This window comes from Ceratotherium simum, chromosome 7 (assembly GCF_057802395.1).
Source record: "Ceratotherium simum simum isolate JZ-2026a chromosome 7, ASM5780239v1, whole genome shotgun sequence".
In the NCBI taxonomy this organism is placed as follows: Eukaryota; Metazoa; Chordata; class Mammalia; order Perissodactyla; family Rhinocerotidae; genus Ceratotherium; species Ceratotherium simum.
Genome location: NC_141906.1, coordinates 63,198,561 through 63,221,421, shown reverse-complemented (window position 1 = coordinate 63,221,421; position 22,861 = coordinate 63,198,561). Strand labels below are relative to the sequence as shown.

The 22,861-nt window shown below is 37.7% G+C and overlaps 2 protein-coding genes across 2 annotated transcripts in view; one reads left to right on the top strand and one right to left on the bottom strand.

The window, feature by feature from the left end:
- TEX12 (testis expressed 12) overlaps window positions 1-22,861 on the bottom strand; it is a 43,221-nt gene that overhangs the window by 7,191 nt on the left and 13,169 nt on the right. The gene's annotated exons all lie outside the window — the stretch shown is intronic.
- IL18 (interleukin 18) lies at window positions 36-19,650 on the top strand. Its single transcript, XM_004427326.3, has 6 exons — window positions 36-232; window positions 8,329-8,415; window positions 9,750-9,761; window positions 14,479-14,613; window positions 15,425-15,558; window positions 19,404-19,650. Exons 2-6 carry the CDS (start codon window positions 8,337-8,339, stop codon window positions 19,620-19,622), a joined length of 579 nt encoding a protein of 192 aa, XP_004427383.1. The 5' UTR covers window positions 36-232; window positions 8,329-8,336; the 3' UTR covers window positions 19,623-19,650.

Here is a 22,861-nt window from a genome sequence, read left to right as displayed (position 1 = left end):
CGCCCTCTTCCTCCTTTCTCCCAAGCACTTGGCCCCCTCACTTCTCCCCGGACGGCTGTTGGATCCAGACAAGCAGGGAGGAGTTCCGTTTTCCAAAGCTTTCTGCATTCCTGGCTGCCTGCTTCGGCTGCTGAAGGGGCTGCCACCTTGTACTATTTACGCAGCCTCAGGAAAAGAAAGGGACTTCATACCTTCCAGATCACTTCCTTTCATAGGAAACTATTGAGCACAGGTAAGAAATATCATTCATCTTTATTTGGAAACCCGGCCATGGCGATTACAGGTAAATAACCTAGAAAAGCGATTGAAAGGAATTTAAGTCCTCACATCACTGTGATGGGCAGTCAGTAACAACATAAGGAACATAGCAAAGTCAGAGTAGAAACTTTTTTCTCTTTTAGCCAACATTGGAGAGTATCACTTTAGAGCAAATGTCCTCAAACTTTCTGGTCTCATGACCTCTCTACACTCCTAAAAATTATTGAGGACCCTGAAAAATTTTTGTTTCTCTAGGTTATTTACTGTTTTACTGTCATTTACTGTATTAGAAATTAAAACTGAGAATTTAAAAAATAATGACCTATTAATTTATTTTAAAATAACAATAAACACATCACAAATTAGCATAAATAACATTTGTAATTATAGATCACTATATATTCCAAAATAATCTACTGTAAAGAGTGACATTGTTTTTCATTTTTGCAAATCTCTTTAATGTCTGGCTTAATACAAGACAGCTGCATTCTCACCTGCTTCTGCATTCAGTCTATGCAATATTACACAGAATGTAGCCTCTGGTAAACTCCTGTACACTCGTGAGAAAATGAGAATGAAAAAGACAAAATACATCTTAGAATTACTATGAAAATAGCTGTGACATCCTGAACCCCCTGAGAATCACTGCTTTAGAATGATAAAATAAATAATTTTCTCTTTCAAGGGAGCCTCAATTCTCTTTAAAGGGAGAATCAGTCATTTTATAATTTTATTTATTTATTTATTTTTCTCCCAAAACCCCAGTAGATAGTTGTATGTCATAGCTGCACATCCTTCTAGTTGCTGTATGTGGGACGCCACCTCAGCATGGCCAGAGAAGCGGTGTGTTGGTGCGCACCCGGGATCCGAACCCGGGCCGCCAACAGCGGAGCACGCGCACTTGACCGCTAAGCCACGGGGCCAGCCCAAGGAAGGCTAAATCAGTCATTTTAAAAGCAAACCAAATATTTGGCAAAGGTTGATAATCTTGATGGAATCTGCATCAGCACCCTTAGGCTGGGCTACAGTTGGATAATATTATAGCATTCCCTAGGAGAATTTTATTTCACAATAAGGAAAGGGCTGAATAAATATCTCTATTTTGAAGTATGAATAACAAAAATTAGGACCCACTTAAACTCCTCTTGTTTTTGCCTATATCCAGCTATTTCAAGCTCTATTAAGTCTTCTTTCGAAATATCTTTTTTAATCTAGCTTATTCATACACCAGCCACGTGAATATTATGAATTCTTACGTGAATTCTTAGATGAATTCTTTTTTTTTTTTTTTTTTTTTGGTGAGGGTGATCAGCCCTGTGCTAACATCTGCCAATCCTCCTCTTTTTTTGCTGAGGAAAACTGGCCCTGGGATAACATCCGTGCCCATCTTCCTCCACTTTATATGGGACGCCACCACAGCATGGCTTGCCAAGCGGTTTGTCAGTGCGCGCCCGGGATCCGAACTGGCGAACCCCAGGACACCGCAGCAGGGCGCGCGCACTTAACTGCTTGCGCCACCGGGCCGGCCCCTCTTACGTGAATTCTTATAGTAGTTTCATAGCCTGTCTCTAATCTTTTTCGTAAGGCACTTGTCAGTTCAGTAACTTGCTTTTCCTATTGCCTGTGAGATTGAATTCAAAATCTTCTATGTGAATTCCAAAGCCCTCTGTAATCTAACCCCACCCTGCCTTGTGTTCACTGCGGGACAGCAGGATTCCTCCACTACAGTCAAAAAACGGCTCCATTCAGTCCACTCCCCACCACAACATTGTTTTTTTTTGTTTTTTTTGTTTTTTTGTTTTTTTTTTGTGAGGAAGATCAGCCCTGAGCTAACATCCGTGCTAATCCTCCTCTTTTTGCTGAGGAAGACTGGCTCTGAGCTAACATCTATTGCCAATCCTCCTCCTTTTGTTTCCCCAAAGCCCCAGTAGATAGTTGTATGTCATAGTTGCACATCCTTCTAGTTGCTGTATGTGGGACACCGCCTCAGCATGGCCGGAGAAGCGGTGCCTCAGTGCGCGCCCAGGATCAGAACCCGGGCCGCCAGTAGCGGAGCGCGCGCACTTAACCGCTAAGCCACGGGGCCGGCCCTAACATTGTTTTAATTATCACATAAATGCTCTTCCATGCCCCTCTCCATCTATTCACATCTTAAGCATTCTTTAAAATTAAATTCAATCGTCCTTTTCACACAAGGCCATTCCGACTGTATCAGTTCCATTTTGGCTTTTTGCTTTGAGTCTGTATTTAGCAGTTGATTATATATACCTTTTATCATTGGCTATTTACCTAAATTTTTAACTAAGTCTTCTTCCACCCTCACCTCCACCATGCCTGCATACATACCTTCATAAGATGGCAAAATTTTCAAGGACAGAATGAATTATGGAATTGAAAAGTTAAGTTTTGTTGCTATCAAGACGCTATGGAATTGAAAAGTTAAGTATTGTTGCTATCAAGATGACTACCTACCTGATTTTAGGGAATTCGTTATGTAATATGCTTCCTCATTTCATCCCATACCTATTCTACAGAATTAAAATTCCACAGTGAGGATAAACATAATCATAGTTGCTTTTCAGGTTCAAGGCATTTTTACTTATAATCTAATAGTATGTTTTTAAACTCCTGGTGGCTTAACAATGCTGGCTATATAATAAATATTCAATCAATACGTGTTGTTTCAGAATTATGAGGAAGTGGTTACTAGGGCATTTGCCACATATAAATAGTTCTCTCCTTGCAGCCTTAACTAGAATCTAGAATTACAGAATGCTGAATCTGGAAGAGACTTTAAAGAATGACCATTCAACTCCCTCCTTGTCCAAATGTGGAAACTGAGACCCTCAAAATTAAACGAGTTGCCCCAGACAAGATTGGAGTGCATGTGGCCTAATTTCCATCATGACTTCTACCATCCACTAGCCTCTGGCTGGTTTCCAAGGCTTGTATAACTAAAACTCTTTTTTGTTTCAAAGAACCAGTTGTCACTGCATACATCTGGGAGGATCTTTGTGAGGTGGTTTATAACTCGTTTAAAAAAAAGTGAATAATATGATAATTTTAGATGAAATATTCAAAACATTTTTATCCAATGGAACTGTAATTTTCATAGATTAGAGTTAAGAAAGCAAAGGAACAGGGATGAGAAATGAAAAGAGGAAAACTTGGGGGAGAAGGGGAAACGGAGCACAATACTTGTAATCATAGATGTTTTGAAATCTAATAAAAAGAATGGTAAAGAAAATAAAGAATACAAAATAAACACATGAAATAAAAAAGAAACTACTGGGGAAAAAAAGAAGAGGAAAAATAGTAGAGAAATTATTCTATTTTTTATAATCTGTTTTCAGACTTCTCTCGTTTTCTTTCTCTTTCTCATTGGCTTTCAGATGGAGTGAAAGTTTTAAGCCAAAAAAAAATTCTACCAGTCCCTTTACTCACTGTTGTTGTGGCAACAAGGTTTATCATAGCAAACATTTATTCTTTTAACATTTATTCTTCCCCTGCTATGTATAAGCTCTTTCCAGATGTTGAAGATTCAGAAAAAAAGGACAACTCATTGTCTTAAAGAAACTCAGATTGAAGCTGGGCAGACCTACTTGTAATTCAAGAAATCTTAATTCAGTGTAGTAAGAGCTATTTCAGAAGCATGAAGTCAGGAAGTGAGGGGAAGGCACTGAAGAGAGAATGATTAGCTAGGAATGGAGAAGTCAGGGAAGTTTTCCCAGAGGAGATGTTTGAGCTGGGACTTAAAGGATGAAGGATGAAGAAGGGCTTGGCAGGCAAAAAAATGCAGAAGTTCCAGCCTGGCAGGGGAAATAACTTTGTCAACAGTACGGAGTTGGGGAAGAGTCTGGAAGCAAGAAAACCAAGTAAAGGAGTATTAAAATATAAAATACCGGAAGTGATAAGGGCATGATTTAAAACAGGGCTGCTGGAGATGGAGAGGAGATAGCAAATTCTAGGAACATTTCTGAGTTCTAATCTATAGTATTTATGAGACAGGGGAAAGGTTAGACAAAGGAGTCAAGAAGGACTCCCAGTTTTCAGTTTTGGACAGATTATTTGGACGTGTTTTGGAAAGTAATTCATTACTATGTCTTATAGTCAGATCTGTGGATCTGGAGCCAGAAATTGAAATTTGCAAGTTATATATCCCCCCAATAACTACCACCCTCTCTCTTCACTTCCTAAAAAAATAGTTTGTCTTCACTGTCTTTGCTTTTTTCCCATCCCATTCTGTCCTAGATCTTTGTTAACCTGCCTTCTGCTACTTCCACTTTCCCCAAACTGTTCTGCCGATACCAAAACTTCCTAATTGCCAAATTCTTTGAACAAGTTTAAGCCTGTATCTAAATTGTAGGCAGCTTCTGATTTCAAGCAGTTCCTCCTTGAAGCTCCTTTCTCCCTTGACTTCTGTGACACTTCTTTTTTAGATTTGCAAAACTGAACTAATTATTTTCCACTCAACTCTGTCTTTCATTCTCTTTTTTCTTGGTTAATGAGGTAATCGCTCAACAAATTGCCTAAGCCAGAAACTTTGAAGTCATCCACAGTTCCTCCTTCTTCATTTGACCCACAACCAATCAGCTAAAAAATTCTGTTGTTTAATCTCGCTTGAATCCATTCTGTCCCTTTCATCCCTACAGCCACTACCCTAGTTTATAGCTTCATCAACTCTTACCTTAACTGTTAAAATTGCTTCTGAGGTTGTTTTCTGGCTTGTGTCCAGTCTTGCCCCATCAAATCCATTCTCTACACTGCTGCCAGAGTGAGCTTTTTGAAACGCAAATTTGACCATATCTGTCTCCTACTTAAAGTAAATCAATATTTTTTCAGAAAAAAGATTCAAACTCTTTAGCCTACTTAAACAGGCCTTTATAATCTGACTCTCATTTACAAGCTTTTGTCAAACTGAACTACATTGCAAGTTACAATTCATGTGAATTGAATTAGGAAGAATCAAATGAATGTAATATAATATAAAAATAATAGTCTGACTGTATGGAGAAAATGGAAATGTGAACTCCTCCAAATTAAATAGTTTATCTGGAATGACATTTTCAAAGCTGGTAGCCCAAGTGAGTTGTGAACTATTAACACTCTTGCCACACAGAAGTGTCTCTGATACCTAGTAGAATTATTTGCTTCCATGTCACTATCATGTAAGCTAGGCTATTCTTTAAATATCTCAGAAGTTCTTGAGACATACAGGTTATTGTTGTGCTGTTATTTTTTTAAATATTCACTACTATTATAATTCAAAGTATTTTTATTTCCAATAACAGTGTTATCAAAGTGCTAAGGGTATTATTACTGCTTGTGCTGTATTATTTGTACCTTCAAATAAATACATTGGGAAAAAAGTTAGATGCAAGAAAACAATAATAAAAGGCCAAGTACCACCATGATAGGCCGTGTGGAGAGAACCTCTGCAAAACATTAGTAATAATGCTGAGAAAGTTGAAAAACAGAAAGAAAGAAAGAATACACTTTGGTTGTTGTAAATTTATGTACCCCAAGGTTATTTCCTCACATAATTTTATATTTATCCCCAAGAAAAAATTAATCTTGAACTGCGTGAGATCTTCAGAAATGCATTCTTCCTGTTAAATGTAACTGCATTTGCATTAGTTACGGTAAAAATGATGAGGCTCCAAACAAGCCATATTATCTCAGGCTCCCTGCTTCCTGGTTTTTGCTCACATTGCTTCCTCTTTGTGGAATGCTCTTCCCCGGGCCTTGAAAATGCCTGCCTTATCTTTCAAGGCAGCATCTCTTCCTCAATCGTCACTTCCTCTAAAAAGCATTCTTCACCACCACCAGGCAGAGAGAGAGGATCGCCTGTAAATCCAGCTCTTACAGCATTCATTATACTATTTTGTAATTGTTTATACATCTGTCTCTCCCACTAGACTCTGAATAATTGGAGAGTAGGAACTAAGTCTCAATCATGTATGTTTTTCTCAGCTTTCTAGCACTATGCCTGATACATAGTGGATGCTCAATAACTAACTGATGAATGAATTCAAATATTATGTAGTATTATTATTTCTTAAGGTAAACGTGTCCTTCTCTAATCTGTTCACTCATTGACTAAATACTCACTGTAGTAAATACTAGTAATTTCATCCAGTTCCTGCACATACTACTTAGTCCTTTTCAGGTGAATTGCTTTCAAAATACGTATGTATTACATAGTATTAAAGTTCATAGACAAGACCACCCTAGCCATTATTTCACCAATTTATAGATATATATATATATATATATATATAATATACTACATAAATTTAAAAACTATCCATATTTACATATGTGTAAGGAACTGAACCTAGATAAAACTTAAATAGCTACCAACTAACACATATTTGGGGTTAGCTTAATTTGGATTAAGTATTTTCAACAGAGTTTTAATTTCCTGCTTCCTCTACCATATGTTTGGCCTCAGCAAACTATGCTAGAAAAAATTTGAGTCAGTTCTCTACCTATGAAACTTATAAATACCCTCATATATACCAGTGACAACTGTGACCCAACCATCACTGCCCTCAGGGACCCAAGGTACTGCTGAACTCTGGAGTAGGGCTTCTTAATCATTTCTGTGGTATGGAAACCCATGGGCAGTCTGGTGAAGGTTGTGAACCCCTTCTCAGAACAATGTTTTTATTTATTTTTTTTTTTTAAAGATTTTTTATTTATTTTTTTGCCCCCAAAGCCCCAGTAGATAGTTGTATGTCACAGCTGCACACCCTTCCAGTTGCTGTATGTGGGACTCGGCCTCAGGATGGACAGAGAAGTGGTGCCTCGATGCGCACCCGGGATCCGAACCCGGGCCGCCAGCATCGCAGCGCGCGCACTTAACCACCAAGCCACAGGGCCGGCCCAGAACAATGTTTTTACATGCATAAAATTAAATACTTAAGAGTATAAAGGAAACCCATTATATTAAAATAGAGCTGTCAAAAAAATTTTTTTAACAAATTTTCATATAGTATATATGTGCTTCTTTATTAACACATTAAATAAAAAGATCTACTGGTGGGACTAATAACTTCCATATATTTCAAAGTAGTAATAAGTTTAAGCCATATTTCAAGATCTCTGCACCAATTATAACACAATAGGAAATAAATATTTCTATTAGTGACAGTTACAGGTACTGCTAATAATACTGTGGTTTGTTTCCTATACCATAATGGAAGGAACTGCTAAATTTTGGTTAGAAGTTGGTGAAAATAACTATGTAATTTTTTCCCATCCAAAGTCACAGATTTCTCAGATTTAGAACCCCTGCTCCATAGACAAAGGTCTGGAAGGATACACACCATATTGGCATGGGGTGGAGTGGGGTGGGGTGGGGTGGGGCAGAGGAGAAGAGCCAAAAGAATTTTTAACATTTTCAAATCCTGTGTTATTTTATTTTTTTTACAGAAAGATTATATTTATGTATTACTTGTGTAAAAAGCACAGTATGATCCAGACTCCAGATCAAAAGCTGCTGATGCTCAGGGAGGAAGAGGGCCATCAGATGCCAAAGCTCTTCAGCCTCCCCCCACCCTGCCCTCACTCCCAGGCAGAAACACCATTTTTATCATTGCCTCAGCTTTAGCACTTTAACAATGAAGTCACAAACCTTCAATCTCTCACGCACAGGAACCCACTGGTTGTAAAACAGAGAATCAGTCCCTAGTTAAATGACAGGATTAGGTGTGTTTCTTGCATCCTATATTAAAACTGATAATATATTTATATTTTCCCCAAAATACTAGGACAATAATTCAGTTTAATATTAGGCCACTTATCTACTCTTTAAACATTGATTAATGAGAAAATGCTTTCTAGATTCCAAGTATCTGATGGTTTGCAAGAGAACATTTGAACATGTGTATTCATAAACTGAAGACTTTCAGCATTTATTAAATGTCCAGAATGTTCATCAGCATACTGAGTGATACACTGTCTTCTGAGTTTGGAGATAGTTCATGGCAGTACGTAGTAAAAGATTCCTTTTGTGTAAAAGGAACAATCACTACCTTTTAACAGATGATTTTTTGCTTTCATTAGGAATAAAGATGGCCACTGAACCAGTAGAAGACAATTGCATCAGCTTTGTGGAAATGAAATTTATTGACAATACACTTTACTTTGTAGGTAAGTCCAAAGCAATAGGCTAAATACAGGGGTCAGACAAATGTATTCAACTAGAAAAGATGTGGGATAAACTATTAAGTGACTCCTTTTTGTCACCAAATTCCATTGTAATACTACTGACACTATTCTCTGGAAAAAAAAAACATCGGGCATCTAATTAACCACAGTATGTCCAAGGTCCCAGCACCTGTCCCACCGCATGTCCTGGCACTCTAGTTAGCAGTAGCCCACTCACAAGGTGGCTGCAGGTACATCTCATGAAAATCCCACAAAATTGGGTACATTTGGGGAATACAATTTCTCAAATCAAATTGGTGAATTAGGGCCGGCCCCGTGGCTTAGCGGTTAAGTGTGTGCACAGCAGTGGCCCAGGTTCGGATCCCGGGTGCGCACTGGCGCACCGCTTGTCTGGCCATGCTGAGGCCGCGTCCCATGTACAGCAACCAGAAGGATGTGCAGCTATGACATACAACTATCTACTGGGGCTTTGGGGGGAAAAAATAAATAAATAAAAATCTTTAAAAAAAAAAACAAATTGGTGAATTATATAAATGAGATACCTTAAGTCTAGAGTTCTGTGAGTGAGTTATACCATTTTATATAAAAATATATGACAAATAAAAACACATTATTATGATTAATCTTCCATGGGCAGTTTGGCTTCATTTAAAAACTTCATAGAGGGCCGGCCCCATGGCTTAGCAGTTAAGTGCGAGCACTTCGCTGCTGGCGGCCCGGGTTCGGATCCCGGGCGTGCACCGACGCACCGCTTCTCCGGCCACGCTGAGGCCACGTCCCACATACAGCAACTAGAAGGATGTGCAACTATGACATACAACTATCTACTGGGGCTTTGGGGAAAAAAAGGAGGAGGATTGGCAACAGATGTTAGCTGAGGGCTGGTCTTCCTCAGCAAAAAGAGGAAGATTAGCATGGATGTTAGCTCAGGGCTGATCTTCCTCACAAAAAAAGAAAAAAAAAAAACTTCATAGAAAGTCATCAGGTGACTTCGCACAGAAGCAATAAATTTAAGAGTAAAATCTATCACTTTATAAAATTTCTTTTTAGCTACAAATTTAAATTTATAAACGCTGAATTTAGGTTTTATATCTAACTTACCTGAGAACACACTGAGTCTAATGAGCTTCATTTTATGCGACCTTTTGGATGATTATATAATATTTCTGATGGAGGCCAACAAAGGCCATCGCTGGTAAGTTAGAGGTTAAATAATGGGGAGTGGCAGAGAAGAGTAATAAAAGGGTAGAGTGAGAAGAGATTCTGAGTTGAAATATAGAATTTAACGTATTTTGTTTCTCTTTTCTCCCCTTTAGCTGAACACGATGGTAAAGTATAAATTTATTTCTTTTTATTTGCAAAATAAGTAGCTACTTGAGTAAGCATCTCACAGACACATCCATAGCACCATTCACAGCTGAGAGAAACTGGTACCAATCTATTCGAGAAGCTGATCTTTCCTCAAAGGAATGTGGACTCAATAGCACAGCCTTGAAATAAAGATGACCATAAGGGATACAAAGAGGAACCTATAAAAAGTATGCTTCTCGGGGCCGGCCCCGTGGTGTAGCTGTTAAGTGCACGTGCTTGGCGGCTGGCAGCCCGGGTTTGGATCCCGGCGCGCACCAACACACCGCTTGTCAGGCCATGCTGTGGCAGCGTCCCACATAAAGTGGAGGGAGATCGGCACGGATGTTAGCTCAGGGCCAGTCTTCCTCAGCAAAAAGAGGAGGATTGGCATGGATGTTAGCTCAGGGCTGATCTTCCTCACAAAAAAAAAAATATATATATATGCTTCTCTTAGGAAGAGAACCTTAGGAAATTCTCTAGCTCTTAGAATCTACAAAATAGACCTTGCCTGTTACATAGATCCTGATATTAGCATGGATTCTCTGGGGTACATAGGAAAAGGGGATTGAAGCATGAGAATTATTGTCCAAAATTAAGAACATGTTCCTTCTTCAACCCTCTCTTTCAGAAGTGCTTTGGGAATACGCCTGGGAGGCTACCAGGGGGCAGAGAATTCTGAAAGTAGAGGAGATGGGGAAGGGTAGAGCAAGCAGAACCATGAGGTTGAGTCATTAAGTCATAAGAAGTGGATGTACTCAGCCCTTGTTCTTATGGTATTCAGGGAGCATCAAACCCATATATACAACCTGTGGTCCTCTAACAGACCCTCAGATTATTAAAGGTCATTAGTTTCTCATACTTTTCCTTAAAAATAGCACTTTCCCATTCTTAAGGTGATCCCTACTGGACTAGAAATAGAAAACAGCAACTTTTTAAAAATACTATTTCTTCATGTTTTCCCCCCGCCCAGCTTTATTGAGATATGATTGAGATATAACTCTTCATGTTTCTTAAAGATTGCCCTACTCTCCATTTATTTAATTCAGTAAATATTGGCATCTGTATCTCAGGCACTATGTTAGGCACTAACATACAGTGGTGAGCAAAACACAGTTCCTATAGGGAGAAGCAGGCACATAAGGAAGGCAATTGGAATATGGTATGTTAAGTGTTACAAAGGCACAGGATGCTGTGGGAGCACATAGAAGGGGCACCTACTTCAGTCCAGTAGATTCTCAGAGGACTCTTAAAGGTGGGACAGATATGAAGAGTGAATAGGCATTAGCCAAGAGAATGTATTCTGGGCAGAGAGAAAACCATGTGGAAAGGCCAAGATATGAAAGAAAGCATGGCATGTATGAGGCAATTAAGAGTAATTCAGAATGGGAGTAGAGTGGGAGTAGAAGAATGATGAGAGAATAATGATAAATAGGGTGCAGATCATGAAGGTTCTTTTATTCCAAGATAAGGAATTTGGACCTTTCTTTGGGGTTATGGGGATTTATTAAGCACCATATGTATGATCTAGGACACAGATTAGTTTGCTGTAACAAAGAGATCCAAAAATATAGTAACTGAATAAGATAGAAAATATTTCTCTTAAATACGAGTCCAAGTAAGTAGTTCAAGATTACTACAGCTGGATGCAGCCTGATGATGTTGAGAGCTCAAATTTCTTCTGTCTTGTTATTCCATCATCCCCTACTTGTTGAACTCATTTACATACTGTACTTGAAAACCATCATCACATTTCCTGAGTCCATATCCCAGCTAGCAAGAAAGGGGTCAAAATAAGAGGAAGATAGGCCCATTCCTTTTAAAGGCTCTACTTGAAAGTTGTACACACCAATTCCACTCATATTCCATTGACTAGAATTTAGTCATATGGCCACACCAACTTCAAGGAAATCTGGAAAATATAATCTTTATTCTGGGTGGTCATGTGCCTCATTAAAATTCAGAGATAACATGATCATATCTCTGAATTTTAACTTTAATTAAAATTGAATTTTAATTCTTTCTGGCTCCAGTATAAAGAATTGATGTGGGGACAGAAAAAGAAGGATGCCAATTAAGAGGCTATTATTGTAGTCCCTGTAAGAAATTATGGTGACATGAATTAAGGTAGGCACAATAGAGTGCCAATGAAGAGCTGCGAATAGATTTTAGAAATACTTGGAAGAATCAACAGGACATGGTTTTGGGTTGGATTTGGAAGGGGATGGAGAGAGAGACAGAAAAGATGATGCCTGTGTTTTTTTCAGTTACACTGTTTGTACCATTCAGTGAAATAGGAAACACAGAGGAAGAGCAGGGCAAAGAGGAATATAGATGATGAATTTAGTTTTGGATCTTGTCTGTGGGACGTCCTCGTGGAGATGTCCAGGAGACTCTTGGACATAATGGTTCTGAGCTCAGGATGAAAATTTGGGCTGGAAATATAGATGTAGGAGGCTTATGCATAGAAATGGCATTTGACGCTATAGGAATAAAAAGACAAACCAGAGGAAATGTGTAGCTTGAAAAAGTAAAAGCCAGGGCCGGCCCCGTGGCTTAGCGGTTAAGTGCCCGCTCTCCGCTGCTGGCGGCCTGGGTTCGATCCCTGGCGCACACCGACGCACCGCTTCTCCAGCCATGCTGAGGCCGTGTCCCACATACGGCAACTAGAAGGATGTGCAGCTATGACATACAACTACCTACTGGGGCTTTGGGGGAAAAAATAAATAAGTAAAATTATTCAAAAAAAAATTAAAAAAATAAAAAAAAAAAAGTAAAAGCCAAGGACTAAACTCTGAGGAATACCTACGTTTAAATGATGCAGTAGAAAGAGAAGCTAATAACAGAGCAGAGTAACCAAAGAGGAAGAAGAAGAACCAAGAGAATGCCACAGAATCCCAGGAGAGCATTTCAAGATGGAGGTAATAGGCACTGTGTTGAATTTTGCAGCCTTGCAAATCAGAAACCTGAAAGCATCTATTACATTTAGCAACAGGGAGTTTGGTGATCTCAGTGAAAACAGTTTGATAGAGAAATGGAGGCAGAGGCAGACTGCAATGAGTAGAAGAGTGAATGGAAAGTAAGGAAATGATACAGATAATTCTTGCCAGAAGCTTGGCTATTAAAAGGAGGAGAGAAACGAGGCTAGCTACAGAGTAAGATATGGTTGATGGAGGAGTTTTAAATCTCAAAATGAACAGAGCTTTATGTTTTTCTGATTATAAAAATAATGTGTTATAAATAATTCAGGCAGTGAAGATAAGAACATCTTATAGAATATTCTTATAGAAGAAAAATATTCTTTCTTATAGAAGACTATAGATATATAGAATATTCTTATAGAAGAATAGAGAACCATAGAAGAATATAGAGCTATTGTTATATGATATTCTTATAGAAGAATGTAGATATATGGAATATTCTTATATAGACTATAACTTATGTAGAAACTATAGAATATAAGAATATTCGTTCTTATAGAAGAATATTTATTCTTCTTATAAAAGAAAAATAAAAACATGAAAATAACCCAGAAATAATCATTGCTATCATTTTGATGTAGTATTTCTGTGCTTCTTTCAATATATATATTATAATACACCTAAACTTCTTTTTCTAGTTTAATACACATGGACATCTTTCCAGGGCAGTGAATAATTACAGTTATATAAAATTTATGATATTCCATAGTAAGGGCATATCAAAATTTATTTAATCAGTCCCCAATTAATGGACATTTAAATTGTTTCCAGTTTGTTGTTATTATTAACAATGCTCCCATAAGCATTCTTGTAAAGAAATATTTACACATTTGTCTGATTGATTGTTTCTTTAGGATAAAATCCTGGAAGTAGATTTGCTGGGTTGATAGAAGAGAAGGAATGATTGGTAAATCAAGGTTTCGGTAGAAGGTTCTTGTAGAGCACAGATGGAATTAGCCTTAGATACCATTAGCCTTAGATACCAAAAGGGGCACCTTTCCACATTTTCCTTTGGGACAAGAGAGGTAGAAGAAATAAATAGTGGTGCCACAGTTATGTTTGTAAGTGGAGTAGCAGGAAATCATTTGCTGGAAGTGAAAGCAGAGGCGATGATGTAGAGATCCTGAGAAGAGTGAAGAATGTTTGAAGTTGCAGCTATGGACTATGGAAGAGGGTGCTGAACTGTAAAAGTAAGGAAGTGTTGATAATTGATGTGTTCGTAATGGCGCCAGTTTGCACATTTGTATAATTGTTTACCAGCAGCACTCAGCAGTCAGGTTTGGAGTCTTGTAGTAGAAAGACAAATGAGTTTGGGATTTAAGATACTGGCAAAAGTGTAGATAAAATGGTGAACATGAGGTCCAGGCTGCATAGAGAAGGAAGGGAATACAGGAAGAGGTTAGATAGAGAGGAAATGCAAGAGTCAGGAGGAGTCAATGAAGTGGATGAAAAGTGTTAGAAAAACTAAAAAGATATGAGATTATGGTCAGAAAGTAGGATATTTGAATTTAAGATTTCAGAGGTAGAGTAGTTCGTGTGTGATAAGAAGAAGCAGGGCGTGCCCTTGGAAGTGGGTTTAAAAACACCATGCAACTTTATCTTAGCTGCTTCTGTAACAGAAGATTGTGATTAGTAGTTATTGAAAACTGAAATGTATAGTATGCCTACTTGTAAATTTAGAAAAAACATTTTTTAATGAGATTTATTGTGCTTATAGAAAACCTGGAATCAGATTACTTTGGCAAGCTTGAACCTAAACTCTCAATCATACGAAATTTGAATGACCAAGTTCTCTTCATTAACCAGGGAAATCAACCTGTGTTTGAGGATATGCCTGATTCTGACTGTACAGGTATTTTTTTAATATATATTTGCAAATGTAGAAATGACAAGATGCTTCTCATTCCATTTTACTGCCTACATTTTTCTATGATAGACCTAGTCCTTATATGAAATCATAGGAGTAGTAATAATTTCACTTACAAGAAACTTTATAGGGCACCCATATTTTTTAGCTGGGGTGAAAGACTGATACAATAAAGATATTGCTAGAGGTCATGCTACTCTGAGCCTACATTTAGATCACCAATTCCTTCACTGTAATTGTATTAACTGTATAAGATCTCTATAGAGTTGGATCCTTAAATACCTCCTGCTTATAGCTGAAATTGCTGATAGCATTTTCAAAACTCGAAATTAAAAATAAATACACAAACATTTGAAATAAGTCTGTCTTCCGCCAGAAATTTAGAGTGCCTTAGAAAATAAATGTTTACTGTGCCTTCCAAGCTATAAAGTTCAAATATTAGAAGTTAAGCAGAGTTGAAACAGTGAATGTGCACTCTTGAAAAATATTGAATTTTTACCTTAGATAGATTTTTAATATTCTATTTAGCATTTAAAAGTTGAAAACAATCTTTTAGAATTCAGAATTTCTCTAAAACACTCAAAAAGTTGCTGCATTTGTGTTGTGATACGTATTTGAATGTGTTTTAAAGAATGTGTGAGCAGCTGTGTATAGTCTACTTCTGCTAACTGGCTGCATCTCAGAGTACAGGATCGGTAATGGGTCTATTAAGAATTATCCTTTGGCTAAGTTCCATAAATATTGATTTGCAAAAATTCTTCTAACTAGAGTTCTAATTCATTAATGTTTATTTCAGAAAATGCACCTCAGACCATATTTATGATATATATGTATAAAGATAGCCTCACTAGAGGTCTGGCAGTAGCCCTCTCTGTGAAGTGTTGGAAAACTTCTACTCTCTCCTGTGAGAACAAAATTATTTCCTTTAAGGTAAGGCTGAGCCTTCATTTGTTTTGCCATATTTACGTGCAAAATTAGAAAACTCAAATATCCTCAGTCTCACCTTTTGTCTAGAACAAGGATAGCAAGAAGCAGAGAACCATTAAAAAGGATAGTTACTAAAAACTGTCAAACACTTTAACCTATTGTAGTAACATTATGGTTTTCCTGAGCCTGCCGTAGGGAAGAAGGGGCACAATACTTGTTTCATAACCTGGGTCTTCTGAATAATCTATAGATAAATAATAATATAAAATACATATGTGAATTATCATATTTATTGAAGAATTGCATATGACTTTGCAGAATAAGTCTTGCTACACAGGATGAAGCTAATTATCCTTCTGTAAACCTTCCACTTTGTAAATTATGGTGATAATATTTTAATCCCTAATTGTTTTGTTCCTGTTTCTTAGCCTAGGTCTTGGCTACATCCTTCAGCTTTCAGTGCGTGTGTGTTATTTTTAACATTAATTTAAGTGAATAAAATTAACAAGATCAGCTGTAAAAGCAATGGTGTAATGTTTCTCAAAGCCAGGCTTCAATTATTTCTGGCCACTGCTTTTTTTCTGTGTTCTTCATTTTTTCTCCATTATTATTTTTCTCTATTTTCTCCATTATTATTAGATAAACAGTCAGTAACTATAGCTACAGATTGACCCAGAAAACTTTCCTCCCAATGAGAGCAGCCAGGAGATGCTAACAAACTGACAGTGTTTCAAAGGTGAATCCCATGTCATGAAGATTTTCTGAGTGGGGATTTGCCGATAAAGAACTGCTCTCAAGATCATGCAATTCCCACTGAAAGTTAGAGTATGACCTCAGTGGACATGCCAAGGGGCAACTTGAGAGGGAGGAAAAAGCCACTCTAAAATATAATCCAAGTAAAATCAGTGTGTATGCAACAAATACAGCCCCCAAACAAATCCCTTGGCCATCCCCTTCCAACCAGAGTGCCACCCCATCAAGTGGCAATTTGGAGTCCCCACTCTCTGATCTGACAGGCAGGAAGCTTAGTTGTCATAATGGCTTCAGAGGCCTGGGGTGTCAGGCAGGGTTGAGAAGATGAAGCATGTTGTTACTTAGCAACAAAATCAGAAGGGAGGGAGGGAAATGGCCAAGCTCAAGTCATGCGGAGTAGAGGAAAACTAATTCAGCTGTAGAAGCAGATTCAGAAACTAGGATAAGCCCGACCTGTAAGTGGATTCTTACTGAGAGAGACTGGGGAGAGTGTTAAGAAGATGGAAATAATGCTTGGCATGTAGTAGGAACTGGGGCAAATCCAGGTTTAGGGGAGACTGAAGCTTATACAATTTGGGCAGCCTTGTTAAAGAAAGAGCATATAAAATAACCGAAGGCATAAAGTTGACGATTATTTAGAATAAGAAAAGAAGGGGCCTTAGAAGAGACCTGCGCAAGTGAGGGACTCTGACATTTGAGCTTCATTAGCTTCACAGCAAATCTGCTTCTGGAAGGAACTCAGTAAATATTAGTTGGAGGGAGGGAGGAGGAGGGGAGGGAAGTGAGGGAGGAAGGAAGGGAAGGAGGGAGGGGGGAAGAAAGGGAGGGAGGGAGGCGGAAAGGAAGGGAGGGGAGGAGGAAGAAGTAGACTAGGATCAGTTTCAGCTTGTGCTCTTTAATCCCTTTTCCTCCCACTAATAAGGATCTTAGTGGTGATTATAAATACAGACAAAGTTCTAGATAATAAGGCACAACTAGCTGCCATTATATGCTCACCTTTCTGTATCGGTTACTAGTTAGAAAGTCCTAGTGCTTATGGTTACCTCTGTTTTTCTTTGGGCAAGACCTTGAAGACACCAAGAGGGATTTGCTTCAAGAGGCTACTGGCAGTGTCTGTTTCTTGTATATACATCCAGGCTTGGTCAGAATTCCCTCAAACTTGCTAATGTACTTGGGAGAGAGCCAGAAGAACAGATGTTAGGTCAAGGTTAACCTTCCCTGGGTTCAGATTCAACTCCTCCTGTTGTAAAGAATCCTTTAGGCTCTGGAGCACTCAAGTTTCACTAGGTAGTGCTTTCCAAGTTGGGAATTCCCCAGGATCACCGGGATTGTTTCTACATCCATTTGTGTGTATGATGGGATGTACAGTCCACACCAAAACCAAGGAAAGCTACTGGCCTAGGATTTCCTTGCATCTGTTCTGAAATATGACATCGAACTATGACTAGAGATCGCCTCTTCTAACTCTCCATACCCCCACCTTCAACTATAACTTTCCATGCTAGATTTGAACTAGCAGGCTCATCTCCCTTTAGTATTTCTAGAGCTTTTGAAGTTTTGGTTAAGGATTATTTCTCACTTATACATTAGACTTTAGCTTAGTCCCAAATTGGCTCCCCCAGCTTCTGGTCTCTTCCTAAATTCTCACGTACTGTAGACAGCTGCAGAAATACATGCCAGTATGGGAAGTAGTTTATATTGTCATCAACTCACACTTGTCGATAAAGGACAAAAGTCAAGAGTTATGACTATAAATTCCATAATTGATTGAGAAATTTGGAGGTACTCCCCCAGATGCTTTCAGGCATCTTAGGAGGAAGCTGGAATGCTATTTTGGGTCTGGAGGTCAGTCAGTCAGTCCTTAGTTAGGATCATGGAAATCTTTGCTACCATGGGATCAAAATTAAGTTCAAAATATCTACTGGTTCCAGGATTAGCATGGAAAGAACTTTGAGTGATCCCCTCATTTTCTAGTCCATCCTGAAAAGTAGGCATGACCCAACAATAGGAAAAATGCAGGTAGTACTTTCAGTTAGGTGACCAGCAGGATTATAGTTTCAAGTGATCTAGCTATTCTTGAGAAAACCCTGTTCCAAAGCTGAAAGATATAGGAGTCACTATTTGCCCTTACAGGGCAGGGCCCAGCCAATAAACTGCTTTCTGAATAGAAATTCAGGACTACTATGGAACTGGAGTGCTTGGCAGAAAAAAGTCAAAGACTGCTGACTAAGCCAATACAGCAGGGCTATACAGGAACCCAGGACCTAGCCTTAGAACAAGTAGTGGATCTATTTACAGCAAGTTTCAGTTCTAGGCTCCACTGAAGGAAGGAAGAAACTGAGATGCCTGCTACTTCTGCCTCTCTCCTATTTGGCTCACAAACTAGGGCTAGCCTAGGCCTGTGGGTGGGGGTCATCAATGTCTTTAGCTGTGAATGGTTGGAGAAGACAGAGACTGACATTAGCCCAAAAAGGTTGTGGTCTTTGCTGGAGCTCTACTTCATCTTGGGCAGGTATGGACTCCACTCAGTGTGAGAGGAGAGAAAGAAGCTATCTGATGGATAAATTGGGAAAAACTGGAGGCCTAGACCTGAATGTGCATTTCATGGTGGAAGAAGCCAGAGGGGACAGGGAGAAGAAGAGATTAGGAATTAAGAGAGAGATGGGGCCGGCCCCATGGCATAGCCGTTAAGTGCGCGCCCTCCGCTGCTGGCGGCCCGGGTTCGGATCCTGGGCGCGCACCAATGCACCGCTTGTCAGGCCATGCTGTGGCGGCATCCCATATAAAGTGGAGGAAGATGGGCACGGATGTTAGCTCAGAGCCAGTCTTCCTCAGCAAAAAGAGGAGGTTTGGCATGGATGTTAGGTCAGGGCTCATCTTCCACACACACACACACAGGCACTAAATAAATTAATGAAAAAAAAAGGAATTAAGAGGAAGAGGAGATCAGTATTCCTATATTCAGAGATTTTTTTTTTTGTTAACTTGAGAATAAAAACTTCTTTAGTTCTATGCAGTAATGTACTTCAAAATAAACTGCACATGTTCAAATTGTTCATGTCCTTAAAAAATTAAGTAATTTTTTTCCTCTATAGGAAATGGATCCTCCTGAGAATATCAATGATGAAGGAAATGACATCATTTTCTTTCAGAGAAGTGTTCCAGGACATGATGACAAGATACAATTTGAGTCTTCATTGTACAAAGGATACTTTCTAGCTTGTAAAAAAGAGAATGACCTTTTCAAACTCATTTTGAAAGAAAAGGATGAATGTGGGGATAAATCTGTAATGTTCACTGTTCAAAACAACTAGATATTAAAATTGCACAGTTTGAACCCTCTGAGTTTTTGTCTTTCAAAAAGTTTATAAGCGTTAGAGCCTATAATTGTAGTGATGAAATAAAGTGAATACTGCTCTCAAAAGATACCACTAAGAAATGAATAATAAGCTTTCACAAAATTGAATTGACTCCCTTTTATCCAGATGAATAAAATATTTGTATAATGTAGAAATAATGCATAGTTTGAAGACACATTCTATGTTGTTAATTGGAACATAGGTTATACTCAATAGCAGTGTTTTGAATCTTCTCTCTAATGATGAAAGATATGGATATTTGAATTTTCTGATTCTTAAGAATATCATTAAAACCATCAAGATTTTATAAAGAGACAACTTCACTTGACTAATTCCTGCATTTCTTCCAAAGTCAGAATATCTTTAAAAGTCAGATTGATCCTGAATCTGCAAACATACAAAAAGAATTATACACTCTGATCAAGTGGCATTCAACCCAGAAATGCAAAGGTGGTTTAATATTCTAAAATCAACGTAGTACACTATCTTAATAGAATAAAGGATAAAAACCAGACAGTCATCTCAATAGATGCAGAAGAAGCACTTGGTAAAACCTAATTCATAATAAAAATTCTCAACCAACTGGAAAGAGAAGAGAACTTCCTTAATGTGATAAAGCGCATCTATGAAAAACCTACAGCTAACATCATACTTAACAGTGAAAAAAATAATGCGAGAATGTCAGCTCTTGCAACTTCTAGTCAACATCATAGTGGAGGTTCTAGCCAGTAAAATCACAAGGAAAAGAAATAAAAGTCATCTAGATTAGAAAAGGAGTAAAACTGCCCTTATTTGCAGACAACATGATTCTGTATGTAGAAGATCCTAAGGAATACACACACATGCTCACAAACCCCTATTAAAATTGATAAACAAGTTCAGCAAAGTTACAGAATAGAAGATTAATATACAAAAATACATTGTATTTCTATATACAAGAATGAACGATCTGAAAATAAAAATACAATTCCATTCACAATAGTATTAAAAAGAATAAATTCCTTGTGAATAAATTTAGCAAGAGAAGTGCAAGACTTGTTCAGTGAAAATTTTAAAACGTTGCTGAGGGAAATTTAATATGATCTAAATAAATGGAAAGACATTCCACGTTCACTGATTGGAAGACTCAATACTGTTAAGATGGCAGTTCTCCCCAAATTGATCTATAGACTCAACTCAATCTGCACCAAAATTCTAGCAGGCTTTTTTTGCAGAAATTGACAAAATGACCCTAAAATGTATATGGAAAGCCAAAAGACACAGAAAAGCCAAAAAATTTTGAAAAAGAACAAAGTTGGAGAACTTGCACTTCCTCATTTTAAAACTTAATGTAAGTTATAGTTATCAGAACAGTTTGGTATTGATGTAAGGATAAACATATAGATCAATGGAACAGATGTGAGATTTCAGAAATAAACCCTTATATTTGTGGCCAATTGATTTTTTTAATTGAGGTATAATTGACATACAACATTATATTAGTTTCAGCTACAACATAGTGATTCAATATTTGTATATATTGTTAAATGATCACCACAGTAAGTCTAGTTAACATCCATCAATATACATATAGTTACAGAGTTTTTTTTCTTCTGATGAGAACTTTTAAGATTTACTCTCTTAGCAACTTTCAAATATGCGGTACAGTATTATTAACTATAGTTGCCATGCTGTACATTACATCCCCATGACTTACTTATTTCATAACTGGAAGGGCAAATTGATTTTTGACAAGGGCAGTTTGATAGAAAAGGAGAGTCTTTTTAACAAATGGTGCTGGGACAATTGGATATCCACATGCAAAAAAGATGAATGTAGACCCTTACCTCATATTATACACAAAAATTAATTCAAAATGTATCAGAGACATTAATGTAAAGGCTAACACTATAAAGTAAAACAGGAGAAAATGTCAAGACCCTGGGGTTTAGGCAAAGATTTTTTAGACACAATCCAAGAAGCATGATCCATAAAAAAAAAAAAATTAATTAATTGGACTTAAAATTCAAAATTTAAGGGTAAAACTGGGTGAAGGGTATATGAGACATCTCTATACTATCTTTGCAACTTTCTGTGAATCTTTCATTATTTCAAAATTAAAAATAAAAAAAACTTTTCACTCAAAAAACATCCTTATGAAAATGAAAAGACAAGCCACAGATTGGGAGAAAATATTTGTAAATCACATATATGGCAAAACACTTGTATCTAGAATATACAAAGAACTCCTACAACTCAAGAAGATAATCCAATTTTTAAATGGGCAAAAGATTTGAATGGACATTTCTCCACAGAAGATGTACAAGTGGCTTATAAGCACATGAAAGGATGCTCAACATCATTAGTCATTAGGGAAATGCAAATTAAAACCACAAGATATCACTTCACATCCACCAGGATAGCTACGATCAGAAAGACAGACGATAACAAGTGTTGGGAAAGATGTAAAGAAACAGGAATTCTCACACATTGCTGGTGGGAATGTGAAGTAGTACAGCCACTTTAGAAAGCAGTTTTGCAGTTTCTAAAAAGGTTAAATATAAATTTTTAATCTGACCCAGCAATTCCATTCCTACCTATCTGCTCAAGAGAAATAAAACATAACGTTCACACAAAGATTCATGCATTAATTTTTGTAGCAGCATTATTCATAATAGCCAAAAAGTGGAAAGAGCCCAAATGTTAACTGGTGAAGAGATAACCAAAATGTATATCCATAATGAAATACCAATACTAATAAAAAAGAGTAAAATATAGATACATGCTACAACATGAATGAACTTTAAAAACACGCTAAATGAAAGAAGTCAAACACAAAAAGATTACACATTATGTGATTCTATTTATATGAAATTTCCAGAAAAGGCAAATCTATAGCAACAGAAAAGTAGATTCATGTTTGCCTAGGGTTGGGAGTGGAACTGGGGTTTAACTATAAACACATATGAAGAATCTTACTAGGGAGAAAAAATGTTCTAAAACTGGATATGGTAACGGTTTCAAATTTACTAAAAGTCATTGAATTGTATGCTCAAAATGAGTGAATTTATGGCATGTAAATTATACCTCAATGAAGTTATTTTAAAAAGAGAAAAGTCAGGGGCTGGCCCAGTGGCACAAGCGGTTGGGTGCGCGCACTCTGCTGCGGCGGCCTGGGGTTCGCCGGTTCAGATCCCAGGTGTGCACCAATGCAC